The 21,655-nt window shown below is 41.7% G+C and overlaps 1 protein-coding gene across 4 annotated transcripts in view; it reads right to left on the bottom strand.

Moving 5' to 3' along the window:
- Positions 1-21,655, bottom strand: part of FNBP1L (formin binding protein 1 like) — a 73,707-nt gene that overhangs the window by 26,850 nt on the left and 25,202 nt on the right. For 3 of the 4 annotated variants that reach the window (XM_081916056.1, XM_081916058.1, XM_081916055.1), the window contains exons 2-7: positions 18,589-18,704; positions 8,737-8,790; positions 5,541-5,688; positions 4,079-4,141; positions 3,307-3,411; positions 2,101-2,229 (exon numbers count right to left, since the gene is read on the bottom strand). In XM_081916056.1, the coding sequence (XP_081772182.1) occupies positions 2,101-2,229; positions 3,307-3,411; positions 4,079-4,141; positions 5,541-5,688; positions 8,737-8,790; positions 18,589-18,704 (615 nt within the window). Of the gene's footprint in view, positions 1-2,100; positions 2,230-3,306; positions 3,412-4,078; positions 4,142-5,540; positions 5,689-5,947; positions 6,450-8,736; positions 8,791-18,588; positions 18,705-21,655 lie in introns of those variants that run through there. The other variant, XM_081916057.1, reaches the window with a different exon arrangement.

Genomic DNA, 21,655 nt, shown 5'->3' on the forward strand with positions numbered 1-21,655 from the left:
ATACCACAGTAAAGAATTTATTATGAATGGAAGTACTAGGAAAAACTGTTGTAACAGATACAATTATGTTATTGGCACATGTTTAAAAACCTGGGATAGATTTAAAAAGAAGTGCTAGCATCAGAAATTTCCCCTTTAGCATAATATTAGTGAAGGAATGTTTAATATGGGACACAACTAGGGAAGTTCAATGTTTGGGTAAGTGGCATATATCAGGCTGGGTGCAGATTAATACAAACAGTTTTTCTATTGGTTCATCAAATGAGAACACCCTTGAACAGATTGCAATGTAAGTGAAGGATAAACAGAGGGAAACAGAGTTAAAAAATTAATATAAGGAATGAGAAACTTTGGCTTGCAAAAAGGTAGTTGTGAAGGCTTTTTTGCTTTTAAAAGGAACACAAGTTCCACAAAACATACAAACTCATTTTAAAAAACAATGATACATGCTTAGAGATGTATGGGCCAGATGATGTATGCGTTGTTTTTTGTTTGCTTACTTGTTTTGGGTAACATTCTCCATAGCTGCAATCTATGCCACTATTATTTATTCAACTTATACACCACCGTATGGATGTGTGAGCTAGACCATAAAGAAGGCTGATCGCCGAAGAATTGATGCTTTTGAATTATGGTGCTGGAGGAGACTCTTGAGAGTCCCATGGGCTGCAAGAAGATCACACCCATCCATTCTTAAGGAAATCAGCCCTGAGTGCTCACTGGAAGGACAGATCGTGAAGCTGAGGCTCCAATACTTTGGCCATCTCATGAGAAGAGAAGACTCCCTAGAAAAGACCCTGATGTTGGGAAAGATGGAGGGCACAAGAAGGGGACGACAGAGGACGAGATGGTTGGATAGTGTTCTCGAAGCTACCAGCATGAGTTTGACCAAACTACGGGAGGCAGTGGAAGACAGAAATGCCTGGCGTGCTCTGGTCCATGTGGTCACGAAGAGTCGGACAGAACTAAACGACTAAACAACAACAACATACCCAGAGGTTTCAGGGCAGTTCACAACAAGACCACAACATATAAAATCAAACCAAAAGCAATAACCCAATAACCCCCACCTCCAAAAGCCACATTCTAAAAGGGTGTTGGATGTCAATAAGATCAACCAAAGGCCGGGTTAAAAAGGAACGTTTTTGCCTGGCGCCTAAAGGTGTATAATGATAATATGGCCACAGTCACCATGGAAGTTCAAAATGATGAAGAAAACCAGAGAGAGTAATTGCTAGTTTTGTGTAGAAAGAAAAGGCGATTTTCATCATTTGCAGTGGAAGTACCAGAAGGTGAATTATTTTGGGACTATAGTAACTTAATAAAGGATTTATTTTCTTTTCTCTTTCCCCTCACCATCTCAACCCTTATCTGCATGGTTGCTTTGTTCCACGAATATATCAAACAAAAGTACTACATATTTTAGCAATGGCAAGAATTTTAAGTGCCAAGGAAATTAGAACCAGGGAGTTGTGGGAGCAACTGAATACTGCAAAGTTAAAAATAAGTATACAGGAGCAGCAAATGAATGGAAATCAATAATCTACTTCATTTAAAAACAACAGGGAATGTCAGGAAGCAAGACAAATGATATGCTACTGTAAATATCTTTTCAAATATTGTATAACCATAGTTTAATGTAAATGAACAGTGAAGGATTAAAGCAGAACTATGTAAGGTGCTGATAAAACATTTATAATTTTTATGTTTACAGCAGTGTTCTCAAACCATCTCAAATCTAAGCATGGGTCCAAAAGGTTTTTCCTACCACTTTCCCCAGGAAAAGTGGCTGTTTAGCACTGAATGGGAACAAACGTCAATTGAGTTTTCTTCAGACTGATGTTTGTTTTGATTCAGCACTAAACAGTGGGTTTTCCTGGGGAAAGCGAAGGAACAAAAGGAAAACATTTCTGACCTGTGCCTAGAAATCATGTGATGAGCAGCAGTGTGGATGAGCTTAGAAGTCACTGTCACACTTTCAGCAGTTTAAATAATGTTTTCCCCCCTAATATTGAAAATTGTAAAGTACTTTGGGCACCCAGCAGAAGTATACAAATGCAATAAATAAAAATTGAAATAAAATTTAGATCTAAAACTGACCTTATAGATTTGAGGAATGACAATGTAGAAATGCTTGTGCTGTTCACCATTGAAATTTTGCAGCTGGGCAGCATATTCATTTTTGTTCTCATCAGCCATGTGTGTACGGAGATTTAATTGCTGCTTTGCCTAATAAGAGACAGTTCAATGACAGTGTTTTCTAGAAGTCTTCTGTTTAAACAAAATCTTACTTAGCAACATGGTCATTGTAAGTGAAATGCCATCACCTTTCATGAGCCCTGGAGATGCCCTTGTATCCTTTACCTTACATTAGCATTTGCAGGGTCAGTAGACAGTATTCAACTAAATAAATGCATGAGCGGAATGACTTTTCCACCTTTTGTTCCCCTGTGTATGCCCTGTGTTGTACCCAAATCTGCTTCAGTGGACTGGAGGAACCCCAGGACTTTGAATACAACCTAAGTTGTATAAACTTCTCTTTATAAACATTGATAACCACTCCAAAACATTTGTAGTAGCTTGTTCTTATTTAGAGAAAAGCATCTTTTAAGCTGGGCATGTACATCTCTCCATGCTATTCTCAAACAAAACATTTAAAAATGACCAAAAATAAGGAATTGCCATGTACACATATAGAAAGAGAGACAATATGTGACTGTCTCACCAACATTACTTTGTACAATTCCATTCATTTCAAGTGACAACAAATATGGCACACAACCCCATTTTGCTGAAAGTTCCTATTTCAGCCACTAAAGTTTTCTTTTCAGCAGTGGCAACCAAGATGATACCATGCAGAAAACTGCAACTTCCACTGGTCAAAACGTCCTGGTCGATCAAGCCACAGTTCTCTGCTACTTCTGAATCAGCAAACTATGGCTTTGGCAAACCCTCCAAAAGAGAACGGCAAACCAAGAGCAAACTGTGGCTTGCGATTCTGGTTTGAAAAGATTGCACAAACCACGCTCTGGCAATTCAGATGTAACAGCAAACCGTGAATTGATCAGATGAGAAACCGTTCTAATAAACTAGGCCCTATGAAGGTGGTGGTGTTGGGACACGTGCACACAGAATTTGTTCCTGATCCTCCAAACCTTTGGAAAATAACAAAACATGATGTCTGAATGCAGCCATTGATTCACTGTCCCCTTGGCTGGAACATTAAGTTTTATTGGAAGAAATGCAAATACCGTTATAGAATATAATAAATAAATAAATAAATAAATAAATAAATAAAATATTTACCTTTTCAACATCTGCTTTAGTGGCATTAGTATCATTGTCCAGTCTCTCAAAGCATTGCTGTGCTTTTTCTGCTTCTCTGCACTCTCTCTCAAACTTCTTTTTACTCTGCAATGGTAACATCATCATGTTTTTGTTTTGTTTTTTTACAAAATACTATAAAAAGACACACTAAAGTTCACATGTGTATACCCATATATACTTGCTCTCACTCAACTATTTAATATGGTAGAATCCCACTAATTTCTATTAGTATACCATGACTGACAACTTTTAAACAAAAGTGAGGTTTTGTCTTGCGTAGTTCATTTTGATTTTTATCCAAAAACAAAAAAAGTAAACAAAAACTGAAGTTATAATTCAAGCCTAATAAAAGACACTTGCAAAATCCTCACTTGTTTTTAAAAGATCCCGATAGCAACATATATTTAAATCTTCCATTCTACTGTGCTGGGGGCTGATTTCAGCAACCATGTTAAGAATCATAGAGCTGGGAGGCATTTTCAACAAATTCTGACATAGCTGACGCCTGTAAATCCTTCAAGGCAGAATTCCTGCTGAGCTGCACACTGAATTGCGCAATAGGTTGCACACTTAGAAGTTATGGGCTGTTATGATCTCTGCAAACACAGCAATCTATCTGGTCTATTTAACAAAGATAACAATGATAACAAAGCTAATCTTCAGTTAATTTCTTTAACAATTGCCCACCAAACTTTGTAATCCTAAAAGTAAACAGGAAAAGATGGGGGCGAGAAGAGAAAAGAAAACTTACATTATCCATCTGCTTCCAACACATGTCTAGATACTGCTGAGCTTTTCGACCCTCCTGAAGGTGCTGCGAAATTACGAGCGAGAGGGTTTTAATTTCTTTTTCTTTCAAAATCTGATATGGCATCTACAGTCTTTTACTTGCGTGTACTAAAGAAACCCGAACACCAACAGTGGCCTAGTTTGCACCTCAAAGTAAACCTACTTGGGTTTGTTTATTTCCTCCTCGCTACTGCATGGAGGAAACAAACCACACTTTTCACTGCTCTCCAATCTACTGAAATACAGCAGAAGAAATGGATTTCCACCCATTTTTGTTAAAGCGAAACAACTGGACAAACATCAGTTCTACTTGAAAATATTACCCTATTTCTATGGTGACATTATAAATGTGCACAAGGAAACTGCACCATGAGTGCAGTCAGGGTTTTGTCTTTTAGTTTTTGATGCCGCATCTCCCGTGCCTGATGGAGTCAAACTATTAAAACTCAACGGCATCTTCATAACAAGTATCATTGGTTAGCGTTTTATTCTAAAAGCACCTAAAATGTTCCAAGCACCAGACAGCAACATTCAAATCTACAAGGGCCCAGGCTCATGACTTTATAATCTGAATAAAAATAACTTGGTGTACAGTGGCAAAGACCAGCGAATGCACATGCAGCTCCCTTAAATGCATGGCTCTGGGCTGTGACACACGTTTTAATTCTCAGACCAATGTGTGAGAATTAAAAGGTACAGTCGTACCTTGGTTCTCAAACGGAATCCGTTCTGGAAGTCCGTTCAACTTCCAGATAGGTTAAAAAACCAAGGCACAGCTTCTGATTGGCTGCAGGAGCTTCCTGCACTCAATCGGAAGCTGCTGCAGACGTTTGGCTTCCAAAAAAGGTTTGCAAACTGCAATATTCACTTCCGGGTTTGCGGCGTCTGGGAGCCAAAACGTTCAAGTCGCAAGGCGTTCCAGAACCAAGGTACGGCTGTACTTTAAATGCCTTTACAACACACAACAGTTGTCCACAGAATCAAAAACACAAAGTTATTTATTTCAGTCGTTTGTATTCCGACTCTCCATAACACCTGAGGAGGCATACAATCGAAGTATTAAAAAAGGCTGCAATCCTAAAACACACGCAAGTAAGGGACAAGCCGTTATTCCTTAATGCGCTGCAGTGCGACTGGCTTCTAAGCAAGCACCTGGAGGAATGCACTGCACAAACACTAACATTCTAAAAGATAACATAGCAAGCAACGCTTTATTAAATTGGGCGGCCTTTCATTCTGTTCAGAAGCATGCGTGCTTTTGTGGTACACTGTTCTCTTGTCACAGAAGTATGGAAAAAACCATGCAATTCAAATTTGTGCACCACTACTACACCGAAGAAGAGCTGGTCCAACAGACGAGACCTTGAGAACAGTGAAAAGAATAATCGCATAAATTCTACAATCGTGAACCCCTCGTGATTTACCATTTTCCTTTCTGTTTTGAGTTCATGGGAATATCTCATCAGTTCTCCATATACCCTATGTCCCAGTTCTTCTGCTACTACTTCTCTCTGTCCCGCGTAGTCGTTTAACTCGTTAAGGATATTATAAAAGGCTATACATGAGGTAAACCTGGCAATACACAGTGAAGAAGAAGGAGGGAAACAAATGTCATGTTTCTGTTTATCCGGAAGTTACAGCTTTTGTTGCATAAATGGACCATAAAACATGTCACAGTTAGCATGGGGTACAACCTTGATAAAACGAATTGCAGAAAGATGCACAGTGGAGATGCCCCAAATACACTTCTCTTCACGCACATTGGTTGTTGTTGTTTTTTTAAAAAAATGAAAACAGATTTCAAAACGTAGAAAAGAATAAAGAACACTACCTGGGAAGCCCTGCAGTATAGTGGTATCTCCTAAGATGCGAAATGGAAGAAGGACTGAGCCTAGGAAAGGACTTAATTTCCTAGGCTTGGGAAGCTGAACTTGTTGCAGAGATGATTTTGCTTGATTCTTGAGGGTGGAACATGCCAACCATGCCACTCCTATGCACCCCGATGGATGGATCTACTGAACAAGTTTGCTACCAGCTCTGAAGACAGCTGCCTGTTTGCCTGCTCACCTCTTTGGTTGGAGGGGAAGGGTGCCACACTATTGCTGGCACTAAAACAAAGGGGGGAGCAGGGTGGGAAGAAGGAGGAAAAAATAAGGGGAGAAAATGTGTATGGAAGGGAGAAACAAACAAACATGTCACTGTTTTTTTTTTTAAATTTTGTTTAAGACCTCATAAGCCTGTGGAATGTTTGCTATCTCTTTTAAATGTTCAGGTCTTGAGCTCCATATCAGCTTCTGGAAGTCCTGTCATCTAGGTTTGTGTTTTGTGTTGTTCTTTAAAAAAAGGTTAAAATGAAGCAGAGTGGCTCAAAATGATCTTCTGTGAGAAATAGTGTTTGGCTGATGAAACTTAAATCTCATCGATAATTGGATTTTGGGCTAGATGACCAAATTTTGTCTCTTGTAACCCAGTGAATACTGTCTTCCTTCAGTGTTGGCCTTCAATTGTAAAATCAGCCTTGAACAATCTCTGACCAGGGCATCTGAAAAAAAATTGATGCTTCCTGTGCTGTCCACACTGATAATAATGGAATAGCCTAAATTTCACCTTTTTTGTGTGTGTTAAGGAAGGCCAAGCAATCAATGTTACTAGGCTGGTGGTGGTGAGTGTTTGCTATTTTCTCCCTTATACTATGCTGAAAGGCTGTTAACTATATAAAGTACAGAAGAGAGAGAAAGTTACTCCACCCAACAAGTGAAGACTGACAAGGACATACAGCTTTGCAGCGTTCCTCTATAGTAGTTTTCAATGTACAGCTTCACAAAGGAACCTTTTCCAAAAATAAAACAACACTTTGTAGCACTCAACTCACCGATTTTAATCAGGGAGCGCTGACACTGCAAAGTGTCACCATACTTAAGTTTGGCTTTGAGCTAAAGAAAATTAATGTGCCATGGCTGGTGTCTAGAAATGCAACAAAAAGAACATTGCTAAAATAATGAATTCAGGTCTAGTTGGCAAAACAGCAAAAACGAGGAGATAAAACGACTTCTGGGCTTTACCTATTTCAGAGACCGGATGGGAGATTGTGTGGTTTGGCGATTCTCCCTACGAAACACTTGGTGATATTCAACTACAGTGGTGCCTCGCAAGACGAAATTAATTCGTTCCGCAAGTCTTTTCGTCTTGCGAGTTTTTCGTCTTGCGAAGCACGGTTTCCCATAGGAATGCATTAAAAATCAATTAATGCGTTCCTATGGAAACCGAACCGCCTTCAGACCAGGTCTGGGGACAGTCTGTCCCCCGACCTCTTCTGAAGGCTGGCGGGGGCGAAAGTCTTTGCTTCCCCCCCGCCTGCCTTCCCGGGACAGCGGAGACTTTTCCGCTGTCCCTGGGCGATCTTAAAATGCTGGCGGGCGGCAGCGAAACTTTCGCTGCCGCCCGCCAGCATTTTAAGATCGCCCAGGGACAGCGGAGGACTTTTCCGCTGTCCGGGGCGATCTTAAAATGCTGGCGGGCGGCAGCGCTGCCACCCGCCAGCATTTTAAAATCACCCCGGGACAGCGGAGGAATTCTCCGCTGTCCCAGGGCGATTTAAAAGCCCCCGGTTAGGCAGGCAGGGGGACAAAGACTTTTGCCCCCCGCCCGCCTTCGGAAGAGGTCCTGGACTTTCGCCCCCGCCGGCCTTCCTGGACCTCTTCTGAAGTCTGGAGGGGGGGGAAAGGCTTTGCTCCCCACCGCCAGCATTTAAAAGAGGTCCCCGAGATTTCCCTATGGGCTTTCGTCTTGCGATGCAAGCCCATAGGGAAAATCGTCTAGCGAAGCGTCGCAAAAACCGAAAAACCCTTTCGTCTTGCGGGTTTTTCGTCTTGCGAGGCATTCGTCTTGCGGGGCACCACTGTAAGTCCTACTTAGACCAGATCTGCTGAAATTTCTCATTAACTTCATGTCCATTAACTTCAATGAGGCTACTCATGAGGAGTAGTAATGAGGAATACTACTGATTAACTCCACAAAGAAAACTAGATGTCAAGGGAGAAGAATTCTAGCATTCTTCCCAATATGCCAGTTTTCTGCATATGGAATTTCTTCTGTATGGTAGAGCATTCAACCATTACTTCCTACCTAAAATACGTGGTACAGCCCAGAGTCTAATTTACTTCCTCATCTGCTGTGTGTGAGAACCAAGTCTTAGAATTCACAGCAAAGATACATGTTAGGGATTCTCAGAATAGTTAAACATGATCTCAAAACTTAAATATTCAACATCCTTTGGAAAGCAGTGCAGAAAATGTTAATAATGCCTTCACTTTCTGATTTCTGAATACAGAACCGTTATATTTGGTCATTAAAAACCAAACTCTGATGTAAGCTGGTATGAAATTAATGGAACAATCCTAACTAGGTCTACTTGCAAGTAAGTCCTATTGAATTAAACTGAGCTTATTACCATGCAAGTGGAGGTAAAAAAAACACACCAGCCTATCACAAAGGTACACAGACATGTAAAAATATTTAGGACTGAGGCCCTCATTCAAAGTGTTTCCAGAGAATAACAGTCATTGAACACTGTGATATTTTTCTTCCTGACAGACAATAGAAAACTAATGCTCATTTTACCTGGGTTCTTCATCTTTGGATGAACGTTTAGGACAGTACTTCTTCACCAGATTTCTGTTAAGAGAAGAAAACAGTGTTCTACTAAATAAGGACATTAATAAATTTCTGTTAGTATTTGTCTAAGGCTCAGTCTCAAAACTAGGTGAATAAGGAAACAGCCCTTTGTCCTCAGTTTACAGTTCACATATCTCCTGTGAAGAGGACCTACTTCAATAAACACCTTGTGATGTAATCATTTCTGAATGCCAGCACCTCTGTCAGAATATACCTCGATTCCTCACAACATTGTTTTTCTTGACAATAAATAATTTATCAGAAACAAGGATCCAGGAGCACACGCTAAAGATGTAGTTTATGATAATGAAACAGCCACAATTTGTTCTTCTCAGAAACCAAAACAGAAAAGAAGCTCATTTCCCTGTTTACAATATTATAAGTTGAGGAGAATGAAGTGATTGACGAAAAGCATCAAAGTGAGGTGCATGTCTTAATATCTATCCGTTTCTGGACAAAATAAATGCACAATGCCCTTGGTACTAATAAACATGGGTGCCTGAATTCTCGCAAATGTTGCAAGCAGGAAGGAGTGAAAATTGTTCCACCGCTGAGCAACTAGGAACAAAGCCAACCTATTGTTTTTATCTTATTCTTATCCAGAGTAGAACGACTAAAACAAAGACAGGGACCAAAAACTTGGGGGGGGGGGGAAGAGAGAGAGAGAGAGAGAGAGAGAGAGAGAGAGAGAGAGAGAGAGAGAATTGTCCTATAGACACTACAAATTAATTTCTAATGAATAATTATTATACACTTCTTAGCAGCCTCTTCCAGTATGGTAAAAAGATGCCGTGTTTCAGCCAGACAGAATAGGCTATTCTCCAGATGATGGTAAAGAGCAGCAGCAGTAACAGAATGCCTAGTTTAATACATTTTAAAGAGTTCAGCAGGCATTCCAATGATTCCAGAGGCCTCAAGTTACTTCACTGCCCACAAATATTCCCACAAAGGAATAATGTATATATTTCATGTTCTTCAGCAGGAAATCTATTTTCTTTCCCCAAGCGATGCATTAAAGAAATGGAACTAAACTTCTGTACAACTTTCCCCTTGGGCTATTAGTCCCACTACGGATCCTGGTTTTATTATCAAACCTTAAAGTCAAACTCTCTTGCTATACTCATTGGGTATATAAAAGTTATATTGCGTCTAAACACTACAACATTCACATAATCCCAGGGAAAGAAAAGTCACAGAAGTTAGCAATGAAGAAATAAAGAGGTTTTTGAGTTATTTAAAAATAGCAGGAGCTGATGACAATAGGAAACTTTCCCCACAAAGGGAAACTATGGAAGATGGTTTGATTTAAGCATTAACATATGGTTAACACATTCAGTTTAAGAGGCCATGATAGAATGTTGATGAAAATGTGTTCTGTTATACCAGAGATCTGGGTTCTCAACCCATCTCTTCAAAAAGCACTTGTGTCTACTAGTACAGTCGTACCTTGGAAGTTGAACAGAATCCATTCCAGAAGTCTGATCAACTTCCAAAACGTTTGGAAACCAAAGCATGGCTTCTGATTGGGTGCAGGAAAGTCCTGTAGCAAACTGGAAGCCGCGGAAGCCCTGCTGGATGTTCAGCTTCCAAAAGAACGTTTGAAAACCGGAACACTCACTTTCCGGTTTGCAGGGTTCAGGAGCCAAAACATTCGAGAACTAAGCTGTTTGAAAACCAAGGTATGACTGTGTGAAACATCCCAGCAAACAGTGATGTTTAGTTCCCTTTTGCCTTATGGGAGTAAATTGGTTTTCTTTCCAAAGGGGAAGTCAGTTGGCTATGACAAATTTAGGAAACCCTACTATTGCAGTATGGAAGGCCCACTCCAAAGCTAAGACTCCCACAAATCACACTTTTGTTTAGTGGCATTATGTAAGTGCCAAATAGTTTCTAGGGCAATATAGATAATGGAAACACAACCAAATAATGCAAAGAAGGTGCATCTACCCAAGCAAGACTTTCTGGAATATATCAGAACGGAATGGATGTCAAGAACGGATGCAAGCAGAATTATAAGATCCAGAAACACAACAACACACACAAACATGCCTGAAATAGCATTTTACTAAATTTCATCCTCAGGGAAAATAGCTACAAACTTGACAGTACTTTCCCAGGAAAATTCTGAATTTCTGACAAATCGCTTTGTTTGTGCAGCTGCTTTTTTTCCGTGACCAAGAACTAGCACAGCCAAGCCAGAAGCATGAGAACCTAGTTGGTCCACAGTCAGGGTAAGGTGCCACAAAGCCAATCCTACTGGGCTCAACAGGAATGTCAAATATAAGGTAAGGGCAGGGGTTCCAAATATATTACACAAGGAACAGACAATAAGGTTATCTGGATGCTCACACTTACATACTAAGGGGGAGGTAGAGCAACGCTCCAATTTAATGCTATTTGGGGGGAAAACAAGCACTAACTCTGCTGTAACAACAACAACAACGGCTTGGAAAGAATAGGCTAGTTTTAATGTTCAACAAACCAAGTATGTGCTTACCAGGGATAGAAGGTAAACTATATTGTTTCGTTCATTTGAAGAAAAAACTGAGTGAATGAAACACTCCATCTTCCACACGTGTGGAAGAAAACCATGCACTTGTAACATATCAAGTTAAACAGCAGGGCCGTCTTACCCATAAGCGCTAGGGGTGCAGGGCACCCTGGCTCCGGGCTCTCAGGGGTGTCCGGGGCCGGAAAGTTGAGTCTGGGGAAGAGCCCACCCATTGGTCGGAGCGCCGCTTTGCACAGCAAGTTCGGGGGCGACCGAGCCAGTGAGATGCTGAGGCGGGCGGGCGGCTCCGCACTCCTGTGCGCCTGGGACTGGGCAACCTGGGGGGGGGGCGCTGCGTCGCATATGTGTAAGACAGCCCTGTTAAGCAGGACCAATGTAACCTATCAACACTGAAGGTGCACCACTGGATAAAATGTAAACGATTCTCAGCTGGTATTCCAGCATCCCAAAGGTTTGAGTCATCGTTGAGTGCACGTAGTAAAGAGTTCGCTATTAAGCAGCAATTTGAGTGGGCTATAGTTTTGTGCATTTAAAAATTCAGATTATACTCTCATGCTTCAGTAATATACAACAGGGAAGTTACCTTACACAAATAATGCACTGAGCCGTAACAGCCTGTGCATTTTGCAGCCATGATTTTACTTGCAAAAACAAGTTATTTTTAGAAGGAGCTTGTTAGGTTTTTTGCCTTCCTTAATGGTGTAACTCGGAATGCAAGTTTTAATCAGCTTAGTCTGTTGATAAATCAAGGTTGGGGGTGGGGAGGAGACAATTTTAATCAGCGAGTCTGAATGTTAAGGACACTTATGTTTCTTTTTCAAGGCTCCTTGGGTTCTGATACGTTACTGTAAGGGGAACAATTTTTCAGCTATTAAAAGTTCTTTCTTAAGTAGTATCTCTTGTTCATTAAGTCATACATTATATTAACACGTCTTTTAGTATCTCAAAAGGCACCTTTGTGACGGCTTTGTTAATACAAAGCAACCAGCAACAAAATGTTGCAGTGCAGCCTTACCTCCGAACAGGAGTGCTCCTGTTCAGCTAGGCAGCCACCCTCCTTTGGGATACTCTATTCCGTTCCCCACCCCATGCCACCTTCCCATCCCACCCCACCCACCAAATTTCTAGGTAACTGACAAATTGGCAAAGACGAAAATGATAAATCAGTTTTAAAAAACCTTTAAGTTGGCTGACAACCCCAGCTGAAAGAATTCCCATGGTGAAAAAGGTTCTGGGGAGGTAGGCACAACCCTTTACAGCAAAGGTCGGCAACCTTATCCGGGGATGAGTGGGTCGACACTACAACCGTCGGAGGATGGGCAAGAGCATGTGCGCACATGTGCTCTTCCGGGTCAGAGCAGCGCCCATGCACATATGCTATTTCCGGCACTCCTCCAACCCAGAAGTGTGCTGGAAATATTGTATGCGCATGCGCACAGGCGCTTCTCCATTCCACACATGTGCACACGCTATTTCCGGCGCACATCCGGGTTGGAGGAGCACCCGTGTGCATGCGCACAGGTGCCATTAACCCAGAAGTCAGTCCCCATGCTGCGCCGGTAAGAGTGGGCAGCGAGAGTCGCCATGGGCTGGTTAGACAAGCTTCGTGGACCGCTACCAGCTCATGGGCCTTAGGTTGCTGACCCCTGCTTTACAGCCTGCTATGAAATGTGTCCCTGTAGAATTTGTTGGGTATTTATTATCTCACCAGTTTCCCCACCTACTAGATACACTGTTATGACAAAGCACATGATTCTGATGCTTCCCTCCATATTTCAGGAAGTCTCAGTATTGAGATTTTGATAATAAAAATCACATTACCAAATATAAATATTAATTTATTATGACACGGGGCAGCACTCTGAATATATTGAAGAATTTTTAGATACTGGACTACATCGCTTGTTTTGGGAAAACATATACTAAAGGTAGACGACGATAGATCTGGCCCAAAAGAGGGAAATGTCATTCTTAAGCTACCTAAAGCCATACCTTTCTACGTTACGTTATCCATCTTTAATCTCTATGTCTGCTGCACAGAGCTGAGCAAAGTGGGAAGGCTTAAAATCTAACTCATTATTATTCAGGAGACGAAACAATAATGCTGTAACCAGGCAACTGCACAAGAGAGACTTTTGAAGAGATTTTCTGGTGTGTTGCAGATAAGAATGGAAAATACTTACCAGGAAAGCACACGCATGCATACTCCCTGACAGACTGGACTGACAGTGGGGGAGGGTCACAACTGCAGATTTCTAATTGCCATGCAGACAGCTAATCCAGGTTCTGCCATTTTGCAATACGGTAGTATTGGCACTAAATTCCTAAAAAGGCTGCAATGCATAAAAATGCACCAGGGCAGCTAGCAATCTGGGCCTGGCTGCACTGGCCGCCAATTAGTTTCAATGTGCTGGTATTGACCTCTAAAGGTAAAGGGGGCAAAGGCGAAAAGGACCCCTGGATGGTTAAGTCCAGTCAACTATGGGGTGTGGCGCTCATCTCGCTTCAGGCCGAGGGAGCTGGCGTTTGTCCGCAGACAGCTTTCTGGGTCATGTGACCAGCAGGACTAAACCACTTCTGGCGCAACAGAGCACTGTGAGGAGTGCCACAGCACACAGAAACACTGTTTACCTTCCCGCCACAATGGTACCTATTTATTTACTTGCACTGGTGTGCTTTTGAGTTGCTAGGTTGGCAGGAGCTGGGACAGAGCAACGGGAGCTCACCTCGCCGCGTGGATTCGAACTGCCAACCTTCCGATCGGCAAGCCCAAGAGGCTCAGTAGTTTAGACCACAATGCCATCACACTTCCCTATAAAGCCTTACACAGCTCAGGACCTCAAGACCACCTCTCCCGATATGAGCCGACCTGGACCCTGTGCTTGTCACCCGAGGCCCTTCTCTAAGTCCTCAGAAGATTCAGAGGGTGGCAACATGAGAATGGGCCTTTTCTGTGGTGGCTCCCTGTCTGCGGAATGCTTTCCCTAGAGATGCTCACCTGACACCATCATTACATATCTTTAAGTGCCAGCCAAAACATTCCTCTTTACCCATGATGTTGGCCATTATATAATCTATGGCCTGTTAAAGCTGGGGGGCGGAGGTGGGGGGCAGAGACTGTTCTTATGGTTATTTTATTATTATTTTTGTATTATGGTTTTTATTATGTTTTTAGTATTATGCTCTGTAAAACGTCTTCTTAATGTTGTAAATTGCCCTGGAATCTTTTGATTTGAACACTTAAAAAAAAAATAATTCGGATAGAAGCTGTACTATTTTCGCTTGCTCAGATTCAACTTCATATGGAACTCTCACCCAAGATTTCTAGTTTGTGATGGTCACAAATCTAATTTAAATGGTTACGATCAGAGCTCTAGTACTATTGTTATCTACTGCATTCACAAAAGAAAAGTAACGCTAATTAGTGGATTTCACTTTGTACTGTTACATAGTAATGAATCAGACGCACCATTTCATAGCTGAATGGTGACTAAAAATAGGGCCTTTTTCACAGTGGTGCCCTGCCTTAGCTCCCAGAATGCTCCATGGAAAAAAGAATTTGCTACTGCCACTGTATTTAATTAGGTTTCACTGGAAGAAATTTAAACACTTGCTTAACTTTCTCAGTGAAATCAACGGGTCTTCAGAACCAACTCTGGCTGGATTGCGCACTGCATGTAATAATGATAATAATAATAGTAATAATTTTATTATTTATACCCAGCCCATTTCTGAAGGAAATCAGCCCTGAGTGCTCACTGGAAGGACAGATCATGAAGCTGAAGCTCCAATAGTTTGGCCACCTCATGAGAAGTGAAGACTCCCTGGAAAAGACCCTGATGTTGGGAAAGATGGAGGGCACAAGGAGAAGGGGACGACAGAGGACGAGATGGTTGGACAGTGTTCTTGAAACTACCAGCATGAGTTTGACCAAACTGCGGGAGGCAATGGAAGACAAGAGTGCCTGGCATGCTCTGGTCCATGGGGTCATGAATAGTCGGTTACGACTAAACGACTAAACAACAACACCCGGCCCATCTGGCTGGGTTTCCCCAGCCACTCTGGGTGACTTACAGCACATATAAAAGCATAGTAAAAGGTCAAACATTAAGATCTTCCTGATACAGGGCTGCCTTCAGATGTCTTCTAAAAGTTGTGTAGTTCTTTATCTCCTTGACACCTGAAGGAAGAGCGTTCCACAGGGAGGGCGCCACTTGCCGTGAAGGCCCTCTGCCTGGTTCCCTGTAACTTCACCTCTTGCAGTGAGGAAACCGCCAGAAGACCCTCAGAAGAGGACCTCACCTCAGTGAACAATGAGGATGGAGCCACTCCTTCAGGTACACTTGGCCAAGGCCATTTGGGTTTTAAAGGTCAGCACCAGCACTTTAAATTATGCTTGGAAATGTACTGGGAGCCAGTGAAGATCCTTTAGGACCAGTTATATGGTCCCCGAGGCTGCTCCCAGTCACCAGGCTAGCTGCAGCATTCTGTTCATGAAACAAAGGCATTCTACCTCCGATAAAAACTTTTGTAAATAATAATGGGGAGGAATAACTTTCAGCACAGAAACTCTTTTGAATAAGAGTCCATTTGCACAGTTGTTCAAGGAAAGTCTGCCACATCTACATTTGGATAATAATCAACATCTTATGTTTTCAATTTCAATTAAAGAAGAACAGCCTTCAGAAACAAGGGCCCACATCGTGACCATTTGTTTCCAATTTAGAATTCAAACTAGTAGAGCATCCAGACAGCTTGCCAAGTTTCTAAATATAGTCATTTAGGTAACTAAATCTTCATTTGGCTGTGGACAATTACATAGTTTCCCACTGCAGAAGATAATCAAGCCATTTAAGCAACTTTCTTCAGCTTCCAAATCAAGGAATTCCCTCTAGATACCTTGCTGTATCGTGTTACAACGGAATTGTCCTTGACTGGAAATCTAGAGTATGGAATACACATTACTCATTTCTTCAGAGAGAAAATGTCAGGCAAATTCGCAAAACTTTTGTCTCCTAGCCACTCGGTTATTATGAAGATGAGCGTTTATATATACAGCTCAACGAAGCTGCACTCAGGACATGAGTATTAATGTGAAAAGAACAACAACAGTTGCTTATAAGAAGAAAGTAAGTTGGCCTTTAGAACACTTAGCTGTAGTCAAGAGAGGAAGTAAACAGAACAAACTGTTTCCCCTTTTAAATCAACATTGGCTACTTTAATCATAAACAACAGCTGATAACTTGATGTATCCTTATGTATCTAGGATTAGAATGGATAATTGCAAAACAAAAACAAAAACAAAAACTCCACAATGGGCTCAGGTCCTGTTTGCAACTGAATGCAGACAGAGAAGGTAAGAGCAACTGAGGCTCAGATCCAGAACTTTCTGAGATTCATGAATGTTCCCCATTTACTAGCTTCTAAGACAAGATTGAAGTAAAAATAGAGCACATCGGCATACATCCCAAATTACTACCATTTCAGAAGAAACTACAAGCCCAGGTTGCTTGAAAGCTGATAGGTGAAGTCTTTTAAAAAATGCATATATAGTAGACCAGTTAACACCGAAGATTAAGATACGCATACACTTAAAACAGTTGTCGCTTTTTACCTATGGACCCCCGCACAGAAAATAATACATGTAAGCAGATTACTTGTTTACACAGTTCATGGAAAAGAGGCTTAAAATATATCGGCTAAGTTCCATGTGGAAAAGTTCACAGCCAAAAGGCCGCTCAATAAACTGGTAAAGAAAAGCAGTGCACACACTTTATTATGCAGCCCTACATTTATTTTTCCTGCAATTCTGATAATACAGATACAGCCTCTGCAGGTGTCAGAACAAGAAAAAAATATTGAAGCTTCGTTTGCTAAGACATGATAGGTAGTAGTCAACTCATTCTTTTTCGTGGAGCAGACTGAAATTAATCAATATTACTATGTTGTTCATTCATTTCAATGGGTCAAATAATTTGATTCTATGCCAGGGGTCGGCAGCCTAAGGCCCATTGGCCACAAGCAGCCCACAGGGGTTGTTTAACCAGCCCACGAGCCGCCCCTGAACCGAACCACCCACTGCGCTAAACTGGTGCAGCGCGTTGCGGGAACTTGCTTTCGTGGTGCAGGAAATCACATCTGCACAGACGCTGGAAATCGTGTCTACGCAGAAAATCATGGGCGCACGCGCGATCCGACCGACCGAGGGATCTCCACTGGAGTGAACCGGCCCAGGCAAGGTAAACCTTGCTGACCCCTGTTCTATGCTTTGCTGTGCATATTAAAGGACTGGGTCTCCAGAATCTATTACAAAATTCCCTGCCAACCTTCTATGCTTCTACATAAAACTAACAGAAGTCTTCAGCACTACTGTTTTGACTCAGGGGGAGGATGTCTCCATGCAGTACTGCAGAAGGGTTTCTTCCAGAGTAAGGTCATTGCTCGGTGCCTCTTACAACTCACCCAAAAGCCCCAGGAGAAACATGTCTACAGTTCCCAGTTCCAAGGGGAACTGGCTAGAAAAACTAGAGCAACAGGATTTCCCCTTACTTTCCAAAGGTGGCCAGTGGTGCCTACCCACAAATGAAAATGAAGATAGTAGAGGAAAATGCTGAGGTTTCTTTGATGTTTGCACCACATGCTGACGGAAGCACAAAAAAAACACAGCTTGCCTCTTCAGCAACACAAAGCAGCTGCAGTGGATGCAGCAAAGCAATTCTGGATGTGAGTATATTTACGCCTTTACACACAGATAAGCTTTACAGCCTTAAAAGAAAATAAGGGAGCGCTCGAATTTTAATTCAGAGGTTTTTCAAGCACCTTTCCCCATAGCAACCATAATGGAAGAAATGTGAGCCACAGCGCCAGTCCTCAGTGTAACACAGTTAAGGGGTTCCTCCATTCAATGCAGATTGATCAAGACAGTCCATCTCTGCCTTGCTTGCTTTGCAAAGCATGCTATGCTACGTGCAAGCTTGTGTTTGCTTGTGCTGAATGCAAACATGTCTCCGCTTTTGCCGCAACAGAGGGATAAAAAACCATGTTGCCCGTGAATCTGTAGTAAGGAGTAACCAATTCAGATGGAAAAGAAAAAGTGATTTTAGCTACGTGGATCAAGTATGGCTATTCTTCCAGGACAACAATACTTGCATATTCGATTTCTCCTACAGTACGGGAACTACTTTTAACTAAAAATATAATTAGGAAATGAAAAAAACAAAACACCAGAACAGTTTAAAAGGTAATAAAAGTTTGAAGGAAAATGGAACTTGTAAAATAAAGCTTACCTCAATTGCTTTGCATAATTCTGTTCAATCTCTATCCTTTCTTTAACGAATTTTGCATATTTTTCCAGGAAGTCAATGCCCCACTGTGTGTGCTTGTCTAAATTGTCGAACTGATCCTGTAAAACACAAGCCAGGGAAAAAATCTAAATTAAACAAGAACACACACACACACACAGTTTTCAGATACTACGTTCTGTCTTCTACACATTTAGTGAATTGAAAATATAAACATAATCACACAAAGAAAACAGATACTAGGATACAGTACTTCAATACAGAAGGTGCTTTTTTGTTTTTAGAAAGACACAATCATAAGAGCTGTCCTGCTGAATGAAACTGACAGTGTATCTTTGACAGCATCTTTTGAAAACGAGGTCCAGCTGGGGTCGGGGGTCAACATTTAAGGAGCTGAACTGTGGAGCTTGCAGTATGTATTTGAATCCCAGGCTCTGTTACTCTTTTGCTGGTGACTTAGCTCCCCTGTTCCCTGGAAAAGCCATATTCTTCCCACCCCCTTGCTAGGGACCAAATTCTCATCTCTAGTTCAGCAACTCAATGTCCATCCTACATAGTCACTGGAGGTTTCTGTACCAAGTGTATCTATTTATTTTATTCTATTTATTGATCAATTTTCTATACTGCCCTTCATCCAAAGATAATAGGGCAGTTTACAAAATAAAAACACAAAAATATGTAACATACTTAGAAACAAAAACAACCCACCCCCAACACAGTTTTAAAGACCATAGATTGTTTAATTAGCCAAAGGCCTGGGAGAAGAGGAGTGTTTTTGCCTGGCACCTAAAGATACGTTACAAAGGCACCAGGCGGGCCTCTCTGGGGTGAGCATTCCACAAGTGAGGAGCCACCACAGAAAATGCTACCTCCTGGGCCTCTCATGAAGGAGGCACATGAAGAAGGGCCTCAGATGATGATTGCAGGGTCCAGGTCTGTTTATATGGGGAGAGGTGGTCCTTGAGGTATTGCGGCCCCGAGCCATTTTAGGCTTTATAGGGGAGCAGGTGGCATTTTAACCAGGCCCAGAAACTAATTGGCAGCCAGTGCAGTCAGGCCAGGATGGGCATTATATGGGCTCAAACCTTCTCACCCAAGTGAGCAACCTGGCTGCTGAATTCTCTCACACAGCACTTACATATCTACCGGTATATATTACATAGAATTACTACAGATTATAGTACACATTTGAAATATACTCTAGGATTCAGATAGCTGAGCATGAAGGAAGCTTCTATTGCGGTGTTCCCCAAACCTGGGTTTCCAGCTGTTTTTGGACTACAATTCCCATCACCCCTAACCACTGATCTTGCTAGCTAGGGATGATGGGAGTTGTAGTCCAAAAAACAGCTGGAGACCCAAGTTTGGGAAACACTGTTGTAGTGCTTTCTGAGCTCAGACGAAGTCCCTACTGGATTCTCTCCTTAGTAATGGTGGTGGAGTTCACTTTGGCAGATAGCTCCTTCTTACCCGTGTCCCCCCACTTTAGAAAAAACACCCAGGCCCTACAGTTGTGGCAGAGTTGTGGCTGTCGCCTCCCTCCAACTCTACTTATGCTTATCTCCTGGCCTCAATGTGCCTCAATATATACGCCACAGTGTGGTGAAGCTGAGTGGGCTCAACAGAGAGGAGCAAACTGTACACATGAAGTAAATAAACCAAGGCTCTGCAGCTACTGTTTGGGCCACAGAGAAGAGGAAGATGAGACAAAGGGAAACCTCAACGCTTCAGTACACAAAAACTACACTTGAACTGTTCATGATCGCCAAGAGGCTTAGTTCTAAAAGCATGCCCATAATTGAAACTTGCGCTTCAGGCTGATTTCATCTTTATTAGTTTGCCTTGTTTAAGATGATTGCTTCAACTGCAAATTTAGCTTTAATGTTCAACAAACCTAGTAATTAACTGTTTGATATTCAAAACATGCTCATAGTCTCAGACTGCCATTAAAGCCATTTTACATTACATGCAATATATTTGAGAATATATATATAACACCTGAAGATTAGACGATACATAAAAATTAATGGCAATGGTAGATGGTAAAGCGATATGAGGCAGCAAATGGAAGCCAAAACTCAGCCTTAAAAAGAATGAAGGCTATCAGGTTTCTATTATTATCCTCTTAGTCATATCCAGCATACTGGGTAAATATTGCCATATATTACATCCCAACCACATTATAATTCATCTACTTCTTCATTGCAACCCAAGTATGTAGACGAACACTACATCAATGAGAAGGAATGTGAAGATGTGCTGCTGACAAACTCAAAACACTGGATCCTTAAAGACCAGCTTGGCCACTGTAGTCCTCTACTCTTCAATAATATTAAGCATTTCTAACTTGAAGACCTTAATAATCCAGGAACCTTGTTCTTTGCAAACGATGAAGCATTTTGGGGGTGGGGGAAGAACAACAACAGAGCATCTCCGTAAATCCATGGCCTCAACCACACAGAGATGTGATACATCTGCATCACACAATGTAAGTAAAAACCTAGCTTGAAATATGGCCATATTTTTGCTAGAGCGCCTTCCATTCTTGGACAACAGCCTTATCTGTGCTGTGTGATACGGTACTAGAACATCACTATGGATCTTAAATCTCGAGTCCAAGTATGCGCTGGGAAGTACGCAAGGCAACGTTTGGGTAGGGGAAGGTGTAACATCGCACGTACAGCTTTGAAATAACTATCTCATCCATTCATCATAATGCATTTCGTTAAGTTAATAGTTACTAGAATCTGGCTATTCTCCATTTTGTTCTGCTTTATCCATTTGCTTTGACTATTTCACCCTTGCACTGAAACTCCAATAAGGTGCTCTGGAACTGAACCAACAGTCAGAGACATTAGAACAAGCTTCCTGCCGTGAACACAAGAACAATGCTTTTGCTGTCCTAGTTTGGACTTTTTAGTTCACTGTTCTGACAAGCTGCCAGGTCTTTGGAAAACTAGTCAAGTGCCGTTTTTAAAAACATTGCTAGATTTCCTCATAAACAGAACTCAAGCAATTTTTTTTTGGGGGGGGGGAGAGAGAGGCAATGTAA

Source organism: Podarcis melisellensis (genome assembly GCF_964234715.1).
Source record: "Podarcis melisellensis genome assembly, chromosome: 6".
NCBI lineage: Eukaryota > Metazoa > Chordata > Lepidosauria > Squamata > Lacertidae > Podarcis > Podarcis melisellensis.